Genomic DNA, 22,214 nt, shown 5'->3' with positions numbered 1-22,214 from the left:
CATCCCAGGAAGATTAACATGCATTCACGCGTAAACCCACGACATGTCCAGAGCGTTGCTCAGCCGTAAAAAAATGATTTCGAGTTTTGACTACGAGGGTAATCGGTGAAGTAGTTTAATAATTTCCTTCGCATAACTGGTTTATGGTTAAGGACAAACGAATTAAACGCATCAGTATATTTTCGTTACGGTAAGAAGAGCTACTGTTAAGTTTCGGTGTTAATTTATGTATTCGTTTAAACAAAGAGTGAAAAATCTATGAATTTATCGGAAAAGTTTGTCTTTGAACATTTTTTTTCGCATGTCAAAACCCTCAGAAAAGTACATTAGACGAGATTGTGAATATGAGTTATGTTAAATATCAAAAAAACCTATAAAAACTGTTGGATTTATCCTGTTGTGATAATAAACAGAATTGCGCTTGCCTGTAACTGTTAAATCCAAGGATCAACAATTCGAAAAAAATTTATCCCGAGGGCCCCGACTACTTGGACAATTAGTGGAAGAGAAAGTTATCCGACGGAAACATTCTCAAGGTATATTTCCGCTAATTAATCGTGTACATCATTGTTTCTGTAAGGAGAGTTGTCTCCAGACTACGACATTTTCAGTCATCTTTCTTAAAGAGCTCGATCTAATAGCATTTGAAGCCGTTTTTGTATTGCATGCCCTTTCTATTTAAAAGTTAGTTCGAATTGGACTTGTTTAGATAAATAGAATAAATGTTGTTATTTAAAGCTGGTTCGTTCAAATTTTAACAAAGAAAACCTCCAATTTAGGGCCCACTATGGTTGTTGTGTGTAGAAAATTGTACCGCATCTGATTTTTAGGTTCCTCATCATAGAGAAAATTAGTATAGAAAAATGTTCAAATCTCGCCCAAAAGTTCGAATCGCCATTGGACATAGGAACAAAAAAAAACTTAGCTGCAATATACGGCCGTTTGTCAAATCCACAGACACCTCTAAGATACTTCGATGGTGATCTGATTAAATCACAAGAAAGGGCTTGACTGTCGCGATCTTCCGTTAATAGTTGTCGGACAGCTCCTTCACAATGGTGGCTACTCAATCAACACACGACTTCCTTCCACGAATGAAGCTACATGCAAATCCCAACGTTTAAATACGGTACGGTATAACAAGAACCCCTTCCGAAGAATCCTCTCGGAACAAGAACCGATACAAATAAACCTCACATGAAACAACCAAACGCAAATTCGGAATAATCGTTACCTTCAGGAAGAAACGGATGACTCAAATTAAATTGGCTAAGCACGACTTGTTCCAATCTCGGTAAGCCTGTCCGTAAGTAACAAAAAAATTGGAAAAATGTCAGTTTCCCGTCAAACGACATCCAGATAATCCTCAATCCGTTTTCTACAAACTAACCAAACGGATGTCCCGATTTTGAACCGATTTCACGTTATACGCAAAATCCTTCAGGTGCCAACAGAAATTACAAAATCGCCATCGCTCACGAAGATAAGCACCAATAATCATACTATGGGCAAAGATAATGCGCAATACTCCGATTAGCAAGCGGATCTGGCATCAGCAGGATAGTTCGCACCTCCAAATGCAATATGGTGCTTATGGACATAATATAATAATAATATATTTAATGTCCAACAGAAAAAAAACAATTTCCAATTAAAATTGTTGTTGGACATACAGTGCATGTTTGCCAAACGTGACAATTGACAGCACAAGGAGATTATGTTTTGTTTTAATACTTCAATTTAATCGTATGTCAATGTGACATCAATGCGGTTAGAAACAAGCATAAGCAATTAGTCCATAAGACCCCATACTGCATCTGGAGGTGCGAACGCGCTATAGTTAATTTCGTGATATGTCGCGACTTTCTGGTGCCGCTAACTTTCGCACGCATTTCACTGACCAGGACCGTACTCGGAATTCGGAAACTATTCGCCCAAAAATTTGGAAAAAAATTATTACTTTCTTAACTATAGTTGTACCTACGAGTAACTATTATATCACCATTTTTGTGGTTATTATTTACACACCTTCACACCTAATATTTTCAATTTGTTCAAACGTTCATAATTTATCGATTTACATGGTGCTAATTAAATTGAGCGTATGTAGGTAATGAATCATATCAAAAACTCATAACTGACTTTAGCGTTTTTATTGCGGCGAATTTTCGCAGCTTTACATATTTCGCTTATTGATCTGTTACTTATTTTTCGACCCCGTTTCTTGTTTGGCGAATTGCGCATTCCATCACATGTTTTGTAGATCTGACATCCTCACTGTAGGAAAATTTTCGCAAACGTACCACGTGGGTTTCTGATATCGCTCAGTTCCTATTTCTTTGCTTTCACCAATATCAGTATTTGTATTCATCTCAGGGAGAAAGGAACACAAACTCAATATTGTCGCCTTAATTGCTTATACCTTTTCTTTATAAAGTATACCTAAATCGATCTCATGGCTTGTTATTAATGTTTAATTTTATTGGGTAAGAAAGGAAAATTGTTCGATCCAATGATGGCATGTTTTCCGGTCTGAAATTTGTAAGGCGACGTAAGCATTCGAGAAATGAGGTTTTACTATCTGGAAAAAGATCAGTACAAATAGAAATGAATAACGTTTTGGCTTTTTTCTTCTTAGTTCATATAGTTCCCGAGGGACTCAAGTTGTACATGGATTTCAAGCAAGCGAATAAAAAGTGGGTGCTGAGAGAATATCCTCCTTCACAAAATTTAAATTCTGGTTTGTATCCAATTTCCTCTTACCTACTTCACTTTGTAAAAAAATCAATCAATTCAACGATTAGTCTTGTATCACTTATACTCCTATGATGTCGATTTTATTACACAAGCGACAAATTGCTCGCTCAATCTTCAATTACAGATAATCGCTTTCAATTTGTCGTCTCGAAAACTTGCCGCCATACCACTCGTAATAATACCATTCCCAAATAAAGTGTAAATATGTCTAGACCGGCGACGCGAATTGATTTGAACAAAGCAGATAATAAAGGTACAGTACAGCGCCACCAACAGAAAAACAACGCGTTCGTGCGTAAAAAAGGGAAATGCTAGACACTACGTCTCCGTTATTGTAGCTATATTAGTACACTCCGAAAGTGTACTTTAATAGCTCGCACCTTTTATTAATCAATTTTACAATTTAATATTGCGTTAATAAAGTAAAGTTCTATTGCTTCTAATGTGAAATAGAATATAAGGGTATACAGTTTAAGAACCAATAAATATTCATTACGGTCATAGATCGTGCCTACACAAAACTCAACTGTATAATGAAAGTAATAACATGTTTCGAGTGTGTCTAATTCATTAGCAGCTAACGCAAATATTAAATTTAGACGGTAGTATTATTTATTTTGCTTGTCTCATTCGTAGTTTGCGCGTTTGGATTTTAATATATGACTCCACGATTCACGAACCTACGTTGGAGTAATTTAGAGCAATCTGTATTGGTTGAAGTGTTGCTAAACTTGCTGCAGCTTTGCAAGGTAGGTTATTAGCAGCTGTCAGTTGAGGCGGGAATTTGTCCCTAAATCTGGTTCAGTGAAATAGAAACGAGTCATTTCAGCCCTTCAGTACTTATAGTTACCGTGCCACAGGCAAACCTCTGGAATTCGTTTTAGAAGGACATAGTTCGTGAAAAAGAAGAAAGAAGTGAAGTTTAAAAGCCTATAAAGTAAATACTTGCGGGTTCTGGTTAGGAATGGAATTTTAATGCAAATGTAAATAAAGTAAATTAGTATATACTGCATTACGTGTGTATATTATGTTTAGGGAAGGTAGGGTTGCCGAGGGCGTTTGCTGGTAGTGTGCTCTATGTTTCAATAAATCCTTCTCTGGCGATCGTAGTACATACTAGGATTCTGTAGCCGGTCCGTGCAGAGATGGATGTAGAACCCTTTTCACTTTGATTGAATTCAGTAACTAGAACGCATACGGAACTCCTGGTGCACACACATTAAAGGTATTTATGAACAATTGTTCTATCGCGCTGTAGTTTTGCCGCTTTTCTGTCGTGTTACCATTTGCTGTTGATAGCCTCGTTATAATATATATTTGAACTAGCGTCATAGTGTATTGATTTAACTAAAAACTATTGAAATTGCAATGTTGTAACAGGTTGGTGATGGTGAACACCGAGTGCCAGCAGAATTTCAATACCGTCAATACGAAGTGTGTTTTCGCGAATTGCGCCTCATACCTCATTTGTATTTTTGAACCCCTTGCGCTTTCTAATGGCCGAGGGGAAAATAATCCTAATTATCTCCTGTCGTGTTGTGAATTTGGATTGCCTCTGTGCTACTTTAAACAAAAGAACTGGCAAACAACGACCACTGAAACTTTAACTCAAGACACAGTGTAAGAACTAGCAGTCTAACACTATCATCTAGAAAGTCCGTGTCTAGGAAAAGATGTCTCTCCAATCTGAGTCCAAAAGATACTTAGAAACTTTATTTTTGTGCACAGCTAACATTTATATTGGTACACTTGGTACTTCACCTATATAGGTAAATATTTAAATTTAGGTTAGATGAAGAGAACATGTTACATAGGGGATGAGTAATACTTTGCTGTCACCTTTCATTTGCATAATTTTGAAGTGCAAAGATTACTACCTGTTTCATAGAATATTTTAGTATTTAGACCATTTATAAACCGAATTGCAAACTTTTTTATTTATGGAGGCATTTAAATGAAATTTGATACATAGCCACTTGGAATAAAAGCAAATTTAACGCCAGTTTAAAAATTTGGTTTTGCGCATGCGCAGTGCCAACTTTCTTATTTATGGAAGAATTTAAATGAAATGTGATACATATACACTTTAAATAAAAGCAAAACTAACATCAGGTTTAGAATTTGGTTTTGCACATGTTATAGTCATATCCAGGAGCTCGTTTTCTATATTTGTTTAGTTTATTTATATTCTAAATTAAGGCGAAATAAATATGTTCATTTATATAAATTCAAAAATACGTATGCTTCTTGAATATATATTTGAAGCGTTGCGAGAAATAAATATATTCAGGACAAAACTGTTTTAAAACGAACCTATACGACAAAATACGATATGTTCTCACTCGGTGTTTTGCATTGAATTCGCTACATAAGACTCTTTAAAAAGAATATTTTTTAGCGCATTTCCACAAAAATAAAAAAAAAAGCGCTATTGTGGCCACTTTGTCCGTCCGCTCGTTTTGCGACGCTACTAGTTCTTTATCTTAAGAGCTGTTGTTCTACTTTTTTCGCTATTTGGTTCGTTATGGTGTCGAGTCTTGTACCAGGGAAGGAATTTTTTCTGTACCGCTTACAAAAAAAGTTATTGTAAAAAAAACAAAAAACCGTTTTTTACATGTTCCATAATTTTACACCTTTGCCGTTTATTAACGATCCTAGAGATCGTTTATAATTTTGCATTGCTATCTGTCGTCTGCCTGTTGGTCTGTCCGTCTGTTCCTTTGTCTGTCTGTCCATCTATCTGTCCGCGTGAACGATAACTTTGTTTAGAAATGTTCGATCGCTTTTACATCTCCGTTAGTTATGAACTGAATTGCATGAAATTCAATATGGGCATAGATTTAGCCATATAATACGCAATGCCAAAAGTTGGATAGAATCGATTCAAAATTCACAGTGCCCTTTTCGCATCTCGACCATTTATAAACCGAATTGCAAACTTTGATACATAGGCACTATAAAGGAAAATCAAACGCCAATTTCAAAATTTGGTTTTGCGCATGCGCAGTGCCAACTTTTTTATTTATGGAAGAATTTAAACGAAATTTGATACATAAAGGAAAATCAACTGCACTTGCGCAGTGAATAAAGGAAAATCATAACTTGGGATAAAGGAAAATCAAACGCCAATTTCAAAATTTGGTTTTGCGCATGCGCAGTGCCAACTTTTTTATTTATGGAAGAATTTAAACGAAATTTGATACATAGGCGCTTGGAATAAAGGAAAATCAAATGCCAGTTTTAAAATTTGTTTTTGCGCATGCACAGTGCCAACTTTTTTATTTATGAAAATACATAGGCACTTGCAACTGCCAATTTCAAAATTTGGTTTTGCGCATGCGCAGTGCCAACTTTTTTATTTATGGAAGAATTTAAACGAAATTTGATACATAGGCGCTTGGAATAAAGGAAAATCAAATGCCAGTTTTAAAATTTGTTTTTGCGCATGCACAGTGCCAACTTTTTTATTTATGGAAGAATTTAAATGAAATGTGATACATAGGCACTTGGAATAAAAAGAAAACCATATCTTAAATAACCTCTTAAAACGACAACTCTTTTTTCATTTAACCGAATCTGTATGCCTTATGGTTTCCGAGATCCCAATGCTTAAAATGAAAAAAAACTCACCCTGTCTATATTTCGCGTTAATTTCAGAATATATAAAAATATTTTCTGTATATATAAAACACTTAGCAGGTAGCACTCGTTATTCCTCTGTACAAAAAGGGCGACGCCACTAAACTAGATAACTATCGACCAATCTCGCTGCTCCCAGTGCTGTCAAAAGTCATCGAAAAAATTATTTATCAACAAATAAGTAATTATTTTGAAGCAAATAATTTATTTCATACTCTACAATACGGATTTAGGAAAAAAAGGAACACCTCAGACGCACTGACGCTCCTCATCAATAAAACGCTCGACTCTTTTGAATCGGGAGATCATATGTCTGCAGCTTTCCTAGACCTGTCAAAAGCTTTTGACTGTGTCTCGAGCAGCATTCTCTTGGAAAAATTAAGTATATTTTATAAGTTTGATAGCCTCTGTATATCACTTATCAAATCTTACTTACATAATCGATTACAATGCGTCCTATACAACAACCACAGATCTGAATATATCCAAATTCTATTGATTCGTTTCGGAGATAGTTCGCATTTGGAATTGTTTTTTCTAAAAAAACCAAAACAAATGCGATCTAAGTCACCTTTATTAAAATTTCATTTTGACGCTTCAATTTGTTTGTTAAACTTAAGTGAACCTGTCAGTTCTCCGAAACGAATCAATAGAATTTAAAAAGCCAAACCGATTAGTAATCACGATTAAATTGGCTTTCAAATAATGTGCCATTTGCCATAGGATTCCATTTAAAATTTTAGGAGTTAAGCTCCCTACGTAGAGGGGTGAAGACTTGGGCTTGTGATTTGTATTCCGAAAGGTGTCCCCCTCGAATACAAAATTGACGTGTTCGAGGATTTTTCGAAATTTCTAAATTTAATACCCTAAAAGCCCCCTGTATACTTCTCGTTGGACCACTGTATATAAATGACCATTTTTAAAATAAATTCAGACCGGATAATTATGCCGCAAACGGCGCTTCATAGTATTCCCCTTAGGTTTATTATTACCACGTTTATTACTAAGTATTTCTTAATTGATACACTTATTAACGAGCTCCTAGCGAGTTTATAATTTTGCGGTGTCTGTCCGTCCGTCCGTCCGTCCGTTAGCACGATAACTCATAAACGAATGGACCGATTCCGATAAAATTTTGCAGGTGGATTCTTTATCAAATTTGTAGATCGGAGTTCGTGAATTGGCAATGTAGACCAAAAAATAAAGTAGTCCCTTTTGACATCTCCGTTAGTTATGAACCGAATTGCATGAAATTCAATATACGCATAGCTTTAGCCATATAAAACACAATTTCAAAAGTTGAGCCTAATCAATCAGCATTCACAGTGCCCTTTGCGCATCTCGACCATTTACAGACCGAATTGCAAACTTTCTTATTGATGAAATTTGATTACATAGCCACTTGGAATGTAGCGTAATTTTCAAAATTTGGTTTTGTGTAGGGTGTGCAGTGCCAATTTTCTTATTTATGGAAGCAATTAAATGAAATTTCATACATACAGGGTGATTCCTATAGTACCTGCCACCGTTTGGGAGCGTGTAGGTGGTGCGTAGGGGAGTATTTTGATATAGGACACTTGGGGTCGGAAAAGGGTGCCAGAGCCAAATTTACCTTCTGGAATTTCGCGCCTGTAGGTAGGCAACCCAACCGGCCGGCGGTGCACACGGGCGCTAGTGGGCTGCGAAATAGGAGGAGGTCGGTGTAAACAAACAAACTTTTCGAAATGGGTGCTTAAATGACCCAAGTATCGATGTGCATCACGAATCTGTGTGTAAAGTTAAGCCTCCGTCAGCTTACCTGCAATTGCCCTGTCTCGCACAGTCGGAAGTGAACTTCTTGAAAGACCTGTCTGCAGGGTAACTGACGGTTTGGATACCGCTCAGCGTACGCTCGTCGTGCAGCTCGTGCGTTACCATTTGCCAATCCGTACATGAAGTGCATGTCCGCGTATTCCGTGTTAGTAAAACGTGCCATAGTGTTTATTCACTTGATACGCGTCGTTGCAGACGGGATTTCGTGGGTTTAAACAAAATTCTGATCAAGTGTCAGCCACACATCGCCGCCTGAGATCGCTCCGTGTGCACCGCCGGCCGGTTGGGTTGCCTACCTACAGGCGCGAAATTCCAGAAGGTAAATTTGGCTCTGGCACCCTTATTTTAGATTTCCGACCCCAAGTGTCCTATATCAAAATACTCCCCTACGCACCACCTACACGCTCCCAAACGGTGGCAGGTACTATAGGAATCACCCTGTATACACTTTAAATAAAAGCAAAACTAACATCAAGATTAAAATTTGGTTTTGCACATGCTGTAGCCATACCCAGGAGCTTGTCTGCTATATCTGTTTAATTTATTTATTAATTAACATGTCCCACCTACAGGATCAGGTGTTGGTGATGATGATGACGTAAAAAGCGACTTCTATTGCTTGGGAAATCCTAACATGTAAGAGTAAGTCTATAATTTATCAGTTGATTTTATGTTACTATGACAAATACTACATTCATCATCGGCAGTTCGTTGTGACAAGTGAAGGTGATATTATCAAACTCGGTAAATCTGTTGACCATACTTTTACGCAACGAAAACATACCTATACCATGAAAATAATCTCAGCCTTGCTCGCTATTGTCTCATTACATCTAAATGTAACTGCCCAGAGTGAAGATGTGGGTGGTTCACATCAACTACCATTAGTTCTAACCCCGTTAATTAAATCGCACAACATCAAAGAGGCGAAGGCTGCAGCAGAAGTGAAATTCGAAGAATTCTATGAAATTAAAAGTTACGCTGGGTATTTCACGGTTAGTGAACGTTTTAATTCAAACACTTTCTTTTGGTTTTTCCCTTGCGAATGCGATTATGAAACCGCACCAGTTTTGCTGTGGTTACAAGGTGGGCCAGGTGAATCCTCACTCATTGGACTTTTCGGGGAAAACGGACCATTTGAGGTAAACTCCTCCTATCAACTGGGTCTACGTGAGCATCGATGGACAAAGAAATTCTCAATAATTTACGTAGACAATCCCGTGGGATGTGGATTCAGCTTTACGAACGACGGTGGCCATGCACGCAACCAAACAATAATCGGTGAACAACTTTACGAAGCAATTTCCCAATTTTTCGACTTATTTCCAGAGCTGGCAACTAACGACTTTTACGTCAGCGGACAATCGTATGCGGGGAAGTACGTCCCAGCACTCGCGTATACAATCTTGAAGAAAGGGAACACAAGTACAATTCGCTTAAAGGGCTTAGCAATCGGAAGCGCCTATTCGGATCCAATAAATCAATTCGTTTATAGCGATTATCTCTTTCAAATTGGTTTAATCGACTCGAAATCCAAACGGCAGATGAGAGAAATGGAGGAGAAAGCCATCGAATTAATTTCAAAAAAGGAATGGGTCGCAGCTGGAGACGTATTCGCCGATCTCATTTACGAAGCTCGAAATAACACCTTCTTTCAGAATGTCACTGGGTTTACAGAGCCGATAAATTATTTAAAACTTAATGATAAATCTTTGAACGATTACATCGCCTACATACAACGAGCTGACGTGAGAAGGGCTATACACGTTGGCAACGCCACCTTCCACGATGCCGTTACGGTCGACAAGCACCTAGCGGAGGATTTCATTCAGTCGGTTTCCCCTTGGATATCCGAATTGCTAAGCAACTATAGAATGATGTTTTACAACGGTCAAGTGGACATTATAGTTCCGTATCCATCCGTCACCAATTTCCTGGAGAAGCTCAACTTTTCTAGCGTTGACGAATACAAAAATAACGACAGACACTTTTGGTACGTTAACGGCGATTTGGCGGGATACGTTAAGCAAGCTGGGAATTTAACGGAAGTGTTAGTTAGAAAAGCGGGCCACATGATTCCGCGTGATCAACCCGAATGGGCGCTCGATTTGATGACTAAATTTGTCTACAATCAATTTCAATAAATGCAATGAATGTAATGTTTAGAAAAATAAACTGCATTATTTTAGTGAAATAGCTGGTTTTCTTCAACAAGATTCAATCTTCAGCATAGAGGTGCGAGTCCTATTAACCTAGAAGGATAATGTGCACCTTTTGTTATAAGGATGCTCTCACTACAAAAGTGTAACAACTGAAGCGCGCCTAATGTTTAGGCTGTATTAACAGTGCGTTCGAGATAAGAGGGCCACCTCAATATCTCTTTTATTTGGAAAGATACGTAAAATCTGATAAATATAATTTTATACGCGACATTACGATCTATCCGATCGCATATTTAAACTTCCGGTGGCACTTCCGGTGTAACCGGAAATCGACGGAACTTCCGTTTTTCAAATGCAATGGTTATATTTTTTACGATATTTGGACAGAGTAATCAATGAGCTGTACGATAACATAAATTATAAATATGGTTGGTGCAAAAAAAATAGATACATTCCTTATTCAATATTTAGAAAATGCACGAATTCTAGCATGCCGTGTGCTGTCAGGATGCACGGGGAAATCGTATCTTAAAAACGAAACATTGAACAAGTTAGTGTAGGTCTTTTCTGTAGGATATGGCACACGGTATGCTAGATTTGATAAATTTTCTAAATATTGAATCATTTCTCATTTTTTGTATATCAACTATACGCATATTTTATGTTGTCATACAGAAAATTGAGTACTCTTTCTAAATATCGTAAAAAATATAGGCATTGCATTTGACAAACAAAAGTAGCATCGATTTTCGGTGATACTGGAAGTTTGAATATGCGATCATATATATCGTAATGTCACATATAAAATATATTTGACCAATTTTTCGTATCTCGCTAAATAAAATAGATATTGAGGTGACCCACTTATCTCTAACGCACTGTATATGTACCAAATACGTAGAGAAAAGAACTAGAACAGATATTATCTGAAAACCTTGAATTTTTGTGATGTCTTTAAATGGTATTTCTTGCGTATTTCTCATTAAACCTGCAGGCATTTCGAGCCTCTTTTTAGGGATTTCGCGAAATGCTTTTACATGCGACAAGCAATTGGTCTCAGGTTTTCGATACGCATGCTTTTAGTGATGCTAGTAACACTTTTGCGAACGGGGGGCGTGGGCGGGATGGGGGTAGAACACGCGTTCTATGGTTCGTGGTATTCTAATGAAATATATTATCGAAATCTTCCAGGGTATTCTAATTAAAGGTCTCAACGAAAGGATTTCATTCCTCCCAACCCTAGTCCTCCTCCCCACCCCTTATCGTGATCGAATGTAATTCCTTATATCTCAAGAACAGATTGTCAGAGGGGCGAGAGATTGTCACAAAGGGCGCCTGGAAGAAATATATTAATTGCTAATGTGTGATAATCCACCCTTATGGTTAGGCAACACACCTTTACATCTGAAACCAAAATATGATATTCTCTGTATATAACCAATTGACCGTTTTGTGCAGATGCCGAATACTAGGGGATTTTCGGAACGAAACGAGGGGAAGGAAGGAAGATGGCGACGATGTCGACGGAAGGCTTCACGCTTTCCCGGTTTTTTATTTTTGAAGGTAGTAACCATTTTATTCTTTCTTGTACTAGCTATTGATAATTGAATTTCTTGCCACAATTTGATATTATTTACATTTTGCTGATTTTGCATAAACTACGATATCTGAATCATGGCGTACTCCATGCCTTTGTTTTGAGTACCCACCGTTATCTGAATCATGTTTGTTTGTTATACTGTACAGGTGATTATACCATTAATTTGTTTTATTAAGTATTTATTCCTGTATTCACGAGGAGTTGATTATCAGTGCGATGTTGCTCTGTTCGATTGAACCGTAACTATTCCGTGAGGGAAGTACCTAATACAGTTTGATTGTTCGCTGTATCTGTTACTTTCTTATTCGTGGCGCGCTGCAGTTCTTGTGCGTTTGCTATACGAAGGGGGGGTTTCTTATTTGATGTTTCGATGTTTGTGTGTGCGAGTGGGTTCTGTCTCCGTGGAGTAGGTACCTAATACAGTTCGATCTATCGCTGTGTCTGTTGTCTACTGATCTCGTGCGGATTGCAGTTCTCAGCATCTTGGTAATGGGAGTAGGGGCCCTCTCATTAACATTTCCACTATTTAAAATATGTTCTGCTTGACCGATAATCGATTTTCACATGAATACTTGCTATTGGCATTCTCACATGTACTTTTCGTGTTAAATTAATTTATGTTAACTGAAGACTGGAGTAGGGCCACACCATTTACATGCTATTTATTATTTTACGAGTTGTGTTATCTCAATTGATCGTACAGGTATTTTGATGTATGTTTTTGTACTGAATTGATTTATCATGTTTTTCACTGCAAATATGATGTCTTGTGTATTTTGTTTTTATGAACTTGTTTAATTGCATTTGATTTGATTATCTGATTTTTATCATACAATTTGAGATGTTTTATTTATATGTATTTTCTCTTGCATTTTATTTCTTTTTATCTTTATTTTATTACTGTAGGTGATTTATTTCATGTATTTGTGTGGCCTATGCCAGGGTTTTTGTCCCGTAGCATGGTCTTGTTATGTGCGTAATAGATTAATTTTGTTTGTTCTTGTAATTTCTTACGCACAAAAGTTCTGTTTTTTATTGAATTCCCTTCCCGATTATGTCTCACGTCCCAACACATACAAGAACCAATACACAACGTAGGAGTTCATCCGTGCCACCCATATCGAGCCGACTGCCATCTAAATTCAAAAGTGCCGCGAAACGTCCATCGTTTCGACTTCAAAAGGAGGTGGCTCTGCTTGTAGTTTTTTTCCCAGAGGTGCCAACGGTAAGTATAGGGTAAGTCAACGTTTACAGTGTCGGCTTGATAGACCCCTAGAAACATTACAGATGTAAAAACTTTAAGAGCGAATATCTCGAAAACTGTTTGCCGGAGGATAGTACCCATAAAGGAAAAATGAATCGTCTTTCACTGGACACATCTGCTGAACGTAGTGTCGGAGGAGGGTACTCTTAATGGGCGGAAATATCGTCTACTGGGGGGGAAAATGGAAAGGGAAAATGCAGATCTATTTACGCACAGTTGTGCCACTTTAATTTGCGAGAAATTCATGTGATCAGTGATTGCGATGAAGCGGCACATTTGCATTATCTGAGTAGTACCACAGCAAACCGCCGATCACTTTAGAACTACTTTGTGGTTCAATGCGTTGGGCTATAAAGTCGGGTGTTCAGACCTGGACTGGGATAAGAATTTTTCATCTGTGACAGCTGATGGGAATTACCTTAGACCAGTTTCGAGCATTCTGCCGGCTACTTCGAATTAGTTTTTCCAGCAGTTTTCCTAATTCGTAAGGTAAATACCGGAGTAGTATTGAACAACTTAAGACCTTCTGCAGAGACGTCTCTAAAAAGCGTTATGCGGGTCACTCTGTAATTGGGCGCAAGCCTGTTGAGTGCCCAGAACAAGAATGGGATAGTAAATAAATAAATAAAACATCTAGAATGCACTGTGTCACGGATTAAAATTACATCTAGCTCAAACAGACTTTGAGTTCCACCGCAAACCTTCCCCCTCAAAACGGTAGATAGTATTCTATCGTGAAATTAAGCAGTGTATTCTTGAAAAATTGATATGTATTTGTGCCATATTTGAAACTTGTCCCCTTGCACAGGGAGGACACGTATGTTATATATTCATTTTAAAAATTACATGAAATATTAATACAAATTACGAATTTAAAGTAAGTGTCAATGCTGCCAACTTAAAATTTGTTCACGTAAAAGGTGTTGCCAATTTAAAACGTATTAATTCTACTTTTTCCTATACTTTCTGATAATTACTTTTTAATTAAATTAAAGCACCGAAATAGAAAGACTCGAGGCTCTGCTTCGCACCGCCACTCTTGTTACAAGATAGTCGTATTACAATAAGCCGTATTGTAACACTAAACTTGTCTTTCAATATACAATTATACAATTTAATTTATTTTTGATTTTTCAAACCGGTTAAGGTAAATGACCGAATCTTTAAGAGTTCCCCTATTATTTAACTGCTTGGTAAATGAGGATTAGTAAAACGTGCATTTGTGCGGTTGACTTAACTTCGCGCACATATCAACGCGAAATCTCTTTTCACAAAATAAATGAGACCCTGCGGTAATTTACAGGGGCTTGACCTATAACTTTGGTTGATCTTGTATCAACGCGAATTTCCTGAACGGTATCTCAACAACTTCTCACTACTTCATTCGCAGCAACTCAGATAACGGTGAGTGCAAAATTTTTCCTGTACCTTGAAACAATCACTCCCTATCTCATGAGTAACCGGCGGCTCCTTAAGTTTTCCAACTAATTTAACAAATAAGGGCCGTATTTAAGGACCACTGCCCATTTAACACAACAAAAAAATGTAAGAAGTCCTGCCAAATAATGAGTCCGCTCGTTATATCTTGCACGACCCAATAAATTTAACTTCAGACTTTAAACCCGCTTAAACCACAGATATACGCTAGGGGACACATCATGAAACATCAAAAAAATTCGAAAAAATGGAATCAATAAAATCCGTTAACAGGCTCCCGTTACATGTTACTAAGTAACTTCCAAGTGCGTTGCAGGGAATGCAATCTGCATCAAAATTTCAACTATTTTCCGGAATGGATGGAGTGAATACCATTATAATGAAATTAGTCCCCATTGAACCTATGTGTGTAAAAAGTTTTATTCAAGGTCAAAGTGCGCAAAAATGGGTTGTTTTGGATTTTTTAGCCAAACGGTTAGTTTTATTATAAACATAGTTCAGACAAAAATTGTCCTTACACTTTTTGCCATACCATTCCTTATTACTGAGAAAAACCGATTCCAAAATTCCACGCCACCTGTGAGGCAATGTACTTGGCGTGTTTTTTGACGTGGTTTCCTCAGTAGGCGCGGTCTACTTTGTCTGAACTCGCTGTTTGACTACGATCAATTGGTCATGCAAGTAAGCCCGTTAACCATTTCGCTACGTGACGACTTTTTGTACAGCTACAGCATTCACGAAAGTACCCTTGCTAATAGGGATACCACTGGAAACTGCAAACTGAACACATGCAACGTAAACGCCCTCTGTAGAGGATACCATACAGAACACCCACACGACAAGTAGGGGAATCTTAACCACACAAAGATTAGAGCCGCCTGCACTGCATACGTTTTCAAGTTCCTTTCAAGAACGGGGTGGGTGGAGTCTCAAGGTCAGATGCTGCTAAGTCCTCCCTAAATTCAGAATAGGCTTTGGTTCTTTCCCTTGATATGTTAGACGTCATTTGTCAACTTCTCCATTTTTAGCGCATTTACACAAAAATAAAAAATAAATGCGCTATTGTGGCCACTTTGTCCGTCCGTCCGTCCGTCCGTCCGTCCGCTAACTTTGCGACGCTACTAGTTTTTTATCTTAGAGCTATTGTTCTACTTTTTTCGCTATTTGGTTCGTTATGGTGTCGAGTCTTGTACCAAGGAAGGAATTTTTTCTGTACCGCTTACAAAAAAAGTTATTGTAAAAAAAAACAAAAAACCGTTTTTTACATGTTCCATAATTTTACACTTTTGCCGTTTATTAACGATCCTAGAGATCGTTTATAATTTTGCATTGCTATCTCTCGCCTGCCGGTTGATCTCTCCGTCTGTTCCTTTGTCTGTCTGTCCATCTATCTGTCCGTGTGAACGATAACTTTGTTTAGAAATGTTCGATCGCTTTTACATCTCCGTTAGTTATGAACTGAATTGCATGAAATTCAATATGGGCATAGCTTTAGCCATATAATACGCAATGCCAAAAGTTGAATCGAATCGATTCAAAATTCACGGTGCCCTTTTCGCATCTCGACCATTTATAAACCGAATTGCAAACTTTTTTACTTATAAAAGTATTTGAATGAAATTTGATACATAGGCACTTGGGATAAGGAAAATCAAACGCCAATTTCAAAATTTGGTTTTGCGCATGCGCAGTGCCAACTTTTTTATTTATGGAAGAATTTAAACGAAATTTGATACATAGGCACTTGGGATAAAGGAAAATCAAACGCCAATTTCAAAATTTGGTTTTGCGCATGCGCAGTGCCAACTTTTTTATTTATGGAAGAATTTAAACGAAATTTGATACATAGGCACTTGGGATAAAGGAAAATCAAACGCCAATTTCAAAATTTGGTTTTGCGCATGCGCAGTGCCAACTTTTTTATTTATGGAAGAATTTAAACGAAATTTGATACATAGGCACTTGGGATAAAGGAAAATCAAACGCCAATTTCAAATTTGGTTTTGCGCATGCGCAGTGCCAACTTTTTTATTTATGGAAGAATTTAAACGAAATTTGATACATAGGCACTTGGGATAAAGGAAAATCAAACGCAATTTCAAAATTTGGTTTTGCGCATGCGCAGTGCCAACTTTTTTATTTATGGAAGAATTTAAACGAAAGTTGATACATAAGCACTTCGAATAAAGGAAAATCAAACGCCAATTTCAAAATTTGGTTTTGCGCATGCGCAGTGCCAAGTTTTTTATTTATGGAAGAATTTAAACGAAATTTGATACATAGGCACTTGGGATAAAGGAAAATCAAACGCCAAATTCAAAATTTGGTTTTGCGCATGCGCAGTGCCAACTTTTTTATTTATGGAAGAATTTAAACGAAATTTGATACATAAGCACTTCGAATAAAGGAAAATCAAACGCCAATTTCCAAATTTGGTTTTGCGCATGCGCAGTGCCAACTTTTTTATTTATGGAAGAATTTAAATGAAATGTGATACATAGGCACTTGGAATAAAGGAAAATCTAAGCGCCAGTTTCAAAATTTTATTTTGCGCATGCGCCGTGCCAACTTTTTTATCTATGGAACTATTTAAGTGAAATTTGATACTTAGGCGCTTGGAACATCGGAAAATCTAACATTAGTTTTAAAATTTAGGTTTGCGCATGCGCAGTTCCAACTTTCTTATTTAGAAAAGCATTGAAATGAAATTCTTCTCATAAACTGAAATTGAAGTAGCACGGCAACAATGGATTGCCCATGTGCAACGCTATCTTTCATATTTGTGGCCGGATTTTTACGATTTTAACAGAATCTTACAAATGGGAAATGAATGCAAGTGGAAATGCGCTTTATGTAAATCGTTTACGATTACTTTTTAACTTGTTAACGTATGGGGTTAAGTGCTAGAGCAGACTGCGGTATTTTACTGTGGAACTGAACTTCCCCCTATTTCACCATTTCAAATTGTATTTATTTTTTTTTTCGCCCATGTAATAAAGGCAGTGTTACGGTACCTTTTCTAGGCATTGGAAATGGTCACGTTGGATGCGCACAAAGAGAAGGTACAAAAGGAATGTTTTGCTTAAAAAGGTACTATTTTCATCCAAAACAATTATAAAAGCCGCAAATAATTGATAATAGGCACGCCTTTATAATCACTGAACTACCTTTTTAATGTAAATTAGTAGGTATTGCATTCATGCCCGAATAAATTACTCCAAATACGAGTTCTGTATTTTTCTCTAAATTGTTATCCTCTTTTAAATCCTATTCGCATTATCGAGCCTGGGGCAAATTTTACTTGCAAATACAGTCTAAACTTTACGGGGCCTTGATTACCGCAAATATTTAGACGGGAGTTTTTAATTCTTTCCCTTTACGCCATCCCTTAATTTGTGTACAGGGCGAGTATTTCCAAATTATGAAGGGTTTTCACTTTTTCAGTAAGCACAAATTTGGAATGAAATTTAATTCACATGTGAAAAGACGACAGAATCCTGCATCAGTAATATATATATTTAAATGGGTTTCAGACGTAAAAGTGACGAGAAAACTAAGTGACATGGGTAGATGTGTTTGAGTGTCAAAGGCAAGGTCTGAACATCCTCTATTACGGACCCACTTATTTTACCCTCTCGCGGTAGTAAAAACGAAAGTGTCATCAACAATGCTGTATCTAATGTAAGTTAGGGTATTTTAACCTTAAACTTTCAATTTCCTATCCGAAAACACAATGTTTTACAACACGTAACCTGAAACCGACGCACCTCACTTAGGAGTAGATATAAGAAATCCCTGTGGCAGGATATAGGCTTCGTGTATTGAACCAAAGTAAAATACGTAATTAAAAGTTGCTTCATCGATTTAAGTTTATATCGTGATAATAAACGACAGTGGCCTTTCCTTCATGTCTTCAATTACTTCTATATGATAAACAATCTCTGTTGAGATATTTGCATTTTCCATACCCATTTATGTTTTGCTACCATATCACCCCGAATATAAATTCACAGACCGCGGGTTATCTGCGAGAATCACAAATTATTTAGGTAACTCACCCAAGATCCTCGCGCCCCAGGCACTTCTCAAATGCCAAATACTCGAACTGAGAATACGTCAGCGAAGATATTCAGCGAAGCGTTTTGATAGAGCACATATCAGTTTGATTAAGCCCAAAGCCGGTAAGAACAACTCCACCGAGACAATTAACTCACTATCTACACGAGGTTAATAATCGCAATATTGGGCTACTGCGTGAAACGTATTTAGACATCTCATATTGATCCTGAACGGAGAGCGTACACAAATAAACTATTAATCGGTCAAACTACTCAAATCAGGGTTTCAGTTTGGATTCCGCTGGTTTCTTCTAAGGCGTTCGATATTTCTACAGATTTCACTTCTTTCAAACTTTTGAATTTATCAAATTCTTGTAACCTTTTCGATTCTTCAATTTCTTTGAGCCTCGGATTCTTAGTATTCCACCTTCTCCAACTCTTGGAGTTCCAATTTCTGCAGAGATCACAACGCTTCATGCTCATTCATAATCTTCAAACTTCAGATACTTCAAATTCATCAAAACTCATAATTTTTGAATTATTGTGTTCTTTCTTCCTTGATTTCTTTAGATAAGTAGGTATTTACTTTGGGTTCTTCAGATTCGCTGGATTATCTTATACCACAGATAAATTGGGTATTTTATCTGTGCTTATACAGACATGGAGATTTCCTATGTCTATTTAAAACTCTTCTGAAAGACGCCTAAATTTATGCAACCAAAATAACATGCGCACGCATTTTGCACTGTCTTTCTAGATTTTAATAAAAACGACAGTACATAGTACGCTTTTAGTTTATGATGAAGAGATATTAAATTCGGCCTTTATTTCCCTTAAGTTTCTTATAGGATTCTCTTCAACAAAAATTAAAACATTCAGTTTCATGTTTCAAATTTTCTAATCACTTTAATTCTTAAATACAACCTAATTTTTAAAGACGATCATGTTTTTTAAATTTTTCCATTTCTTCAAATTCGTCTCCTTCGCTTTCTATGTGCTTCAGATTCTCCTGCTTCTTTTCATATAATTCAAATATTTCAAAATCTAATGACCCTCGCACTTTTTAATGTTCAATCCTTCAGTTTGGGTTTTTTGAATACTTCGGATGTGTTGTTTGAACTTTTCATGTCTTTCTGATTCTTTAGTTTCTTCGGATTCACCGAAATTCTTTATAATCTTTCAGAGCCTTGGACCCTTCGCATTCTTATAGGTTTCTGATACTTCAGATTCTTCATTTTTCCCTTCCGATTCTTTTGATTCTTCAGATTACTCGAATCATTCAGATCGACTATGTCGTTAAATGCATAAGGTTCCTACAATTTGACCTGTTGTTCAAGTACAGATGTTTCTTTAAATCCTTAAGATTGGTTCAACTGCCTTCGAATTGTTTTGATTTTCATAATCCTAACTGGTTTATGGTTCTGTAGATTTTGTCCATTTTTTAAAATCCTTCAGATTCTCCAGATTTTTTCAATTCTTCAGATCAACAATAATCCTCAAATCGTAATATTTTTCCGATTCTTCTGTATTTCAGAATTGTTCCATTTCTTTGGGCAACGAAAGGGCGGACGAGCTGGTTCGTGACGGCAGTAGTGGGGTGCTTGTCGGGCCCGAGTCTACCCTAGGAATTGCTTCCTCCGTTGTCAGGGCCAGGATTAAAGACTGAGTGAACAGTCAATTCCAGGCTCAGTGGCAACAAGTAACCGAACTCAGACAGTCCCTGGCCCTTTTTAACAGGGCCCCCTTAGCAAATATGTGTCTCCTAAGCTTTTAAAACTGAATAGAAGCCAGATTAGCAAGATCACCAGTAGGGTAGTAGGGCCGGTTCTGGACCAGCCACCTGGTGGTGACCTTGGAAGGTAGGTCCAGGTGAAGTTCATAAAGTTATTTATGTATTTATGTTTTTTCCCATTACAAAGTAATTCTTTATTTTTCTGTACAATTCCCAATTAGATTTTGATTTCTTTTCATTATAGCAGGGTTAAGTGTAAGAGCAGAGTTGGGTCGCCGTGAGTAGCCCAACATCTGAACTTCGCCCTGTTAAATTGTGTGTGTGACATGATTTAGTAAAAGACTTTATTATTATTATTATAAGTTCAAAGGTCGCCTGCCACGTGGCGGTGACCTTGGGAAGTAGGTTAAGGATGATGGCCACTGCCCCCCGCCCCAAGATGTAAATGCTGTTCTCTTTTCTTGGGGTGTCATATTTCATATTCAAGGTTAACTTTTTTGTGCCATATTTAATTTCCAAGGTCAAGTGTCATATTTCATTTTTTCCAAATCACTTTTTGTGGTGTAGTATGTAACATGTTCAAGGTCAATTTTTTGGTTTCAAAACCTAACGGAAGTTAGAGTATCGAAAAAGTTGGCCTTGAAAATGAAATATGACACTTGAGCTTGGAAATGAAATATGAAATCGAAAGAAAAGTTGACATTCTGATTCATTTCCAAGGTAGTGTCATATTTCATTTTCAAAATCTATTTGTGGGGTGTAGCATTTCATTTGCAAGGTTAAATTTTTGGTTTCATATTTCATTTCCAAGCCTCTCTCACCTATCCACCTCCCATTGATTAAAGTTTCGCTATCAATAATAAATATAAGCCACGTACACGTACCACGCATAACTCGCGGTGGAGTGATTGAACGGATTTCATCTCGAGAAGATATGAAGAGGAGATTGGACAGTTTTTCATCTACAAGAGATAGGAAGAGGAGGAACAGGATTTACATCTTGGGGGGCAGTGACCATCATCCTTGACCTACTTTCCAAGGTCACCGCCACGTGGTAGATACCTTTGAACTTCACCTTGACTTACTTTCCAAGGTCACCACCAGGTAGCTGGTCCAGAACCGGCCCTACTACCCTATTATCACCAGTCTCCTTACGGGACTGATGAATGGTCAACTATCAGTCGCACAACATTGGGCTTGTAGGAGAGTTCACGTGCAGGTTCTATGGCGAAGCAGATGGAACTACCGAGCATTAGGTCTGTCACTCTGACGCCTTGATCAGAGACAGGCATCAGCTCCTTGGCGACAGAGGAACGGGCTCTGAACTTAGTTGCGAAAGAAAGGGGGTAGGCACAATGGGTCTTTGGTGTGCCTATGGCCTAAGTGCTATCTGGGTGGGTCATTCTTATGAATAGAATAGAATAGTTTTCAGTGGTTAATTCAACCCACCACATTCGCGCGCCAATTACATATGTACGTAGCGGGCTTTCTTTACACACAAAGTGAACTCCTGGAGGCTTCAATAATCTCTCTCATGCAGCATAATCTCGATTCTTCGCAATTAACACCTGTCCAAGTGCCCACCTAACTCAATTTAACTCAAGTAAATTAAATAATTAAATCTATTGAGGCGCTCAGTAGCCTTGCCTACTTCTCCACAATTCCAAAGAATTGATGGTGATAACTCAGATTCTGGGTCGTAATCATTGAGTTAGAAAACTAATGGAGGGAATATAATGGTAGAGGGGGTAAG

General features: G+C 37.5%; 2 protein-coding genes across 4 annotated transcripts in view; one reads left to right on the top strand and one right to left on the bottom strand.

The window, feature by feature from the left end:
- LOC116175919 (venom serine carboxypeptidase-like) overlaps window positions 1-10,402 on the top strand; it is a 64,786-nt gene extending 54,384 nt beyond the window's left edge. Inside the window, exons 1-2 of one of the 2 annotated variants that reach the window (XM_031494301.1) lie at window positions 8,878-9,818; window positions 9,867-10,402. In XM_031494301.1, coding sequence (XP_031350161.1) covers window positions 9,000-9,818; window positions 9,867-10,352 — 1,305 coding nt within the window. In that variant the 5' untranslated portion in view covers window positions 8,878-8,999 and the 3' untranslated portion in view covers window positions 10,353-10,402. Of the gene's footprint in view, window positions 1-8,877 lie in introns of those variants that run through there. The other variant, XM_031494302.1, reaches the window with a different exon arrangement.
- The window catches only part of LOC116175917 (serine/threonine-protein kinase 32B), a 267,380-nt gene that overhangs the window by 168,966 nt on the left and 76,200 nt on the right, over window positions 1-22,214 (bottom strand). The gene's annotated exons all lie outside the window — the stretch shown is intronic.

Source organism: Photinus pyralis, unplaced genomic scaffold, assembly GCF_008802855.1.
Source record: "Photinus pyralis isolate 1611_PpyrPB1 unplaced genomic scaffold, Ppyr1.3 Ppyr1.4_LG7, whole genome shotgun sequence".
Lineage (NCBI taxonomy): Eukaryota > Metazoa > Arthropoda > Insecta > Coleoptera > Lampyridae > Photinus > Photinus pyralis.
Note: the sequence above shows the minus strand (reverse complement) of the source record. Positions and strands in the feature narration are given on the sequence as shown.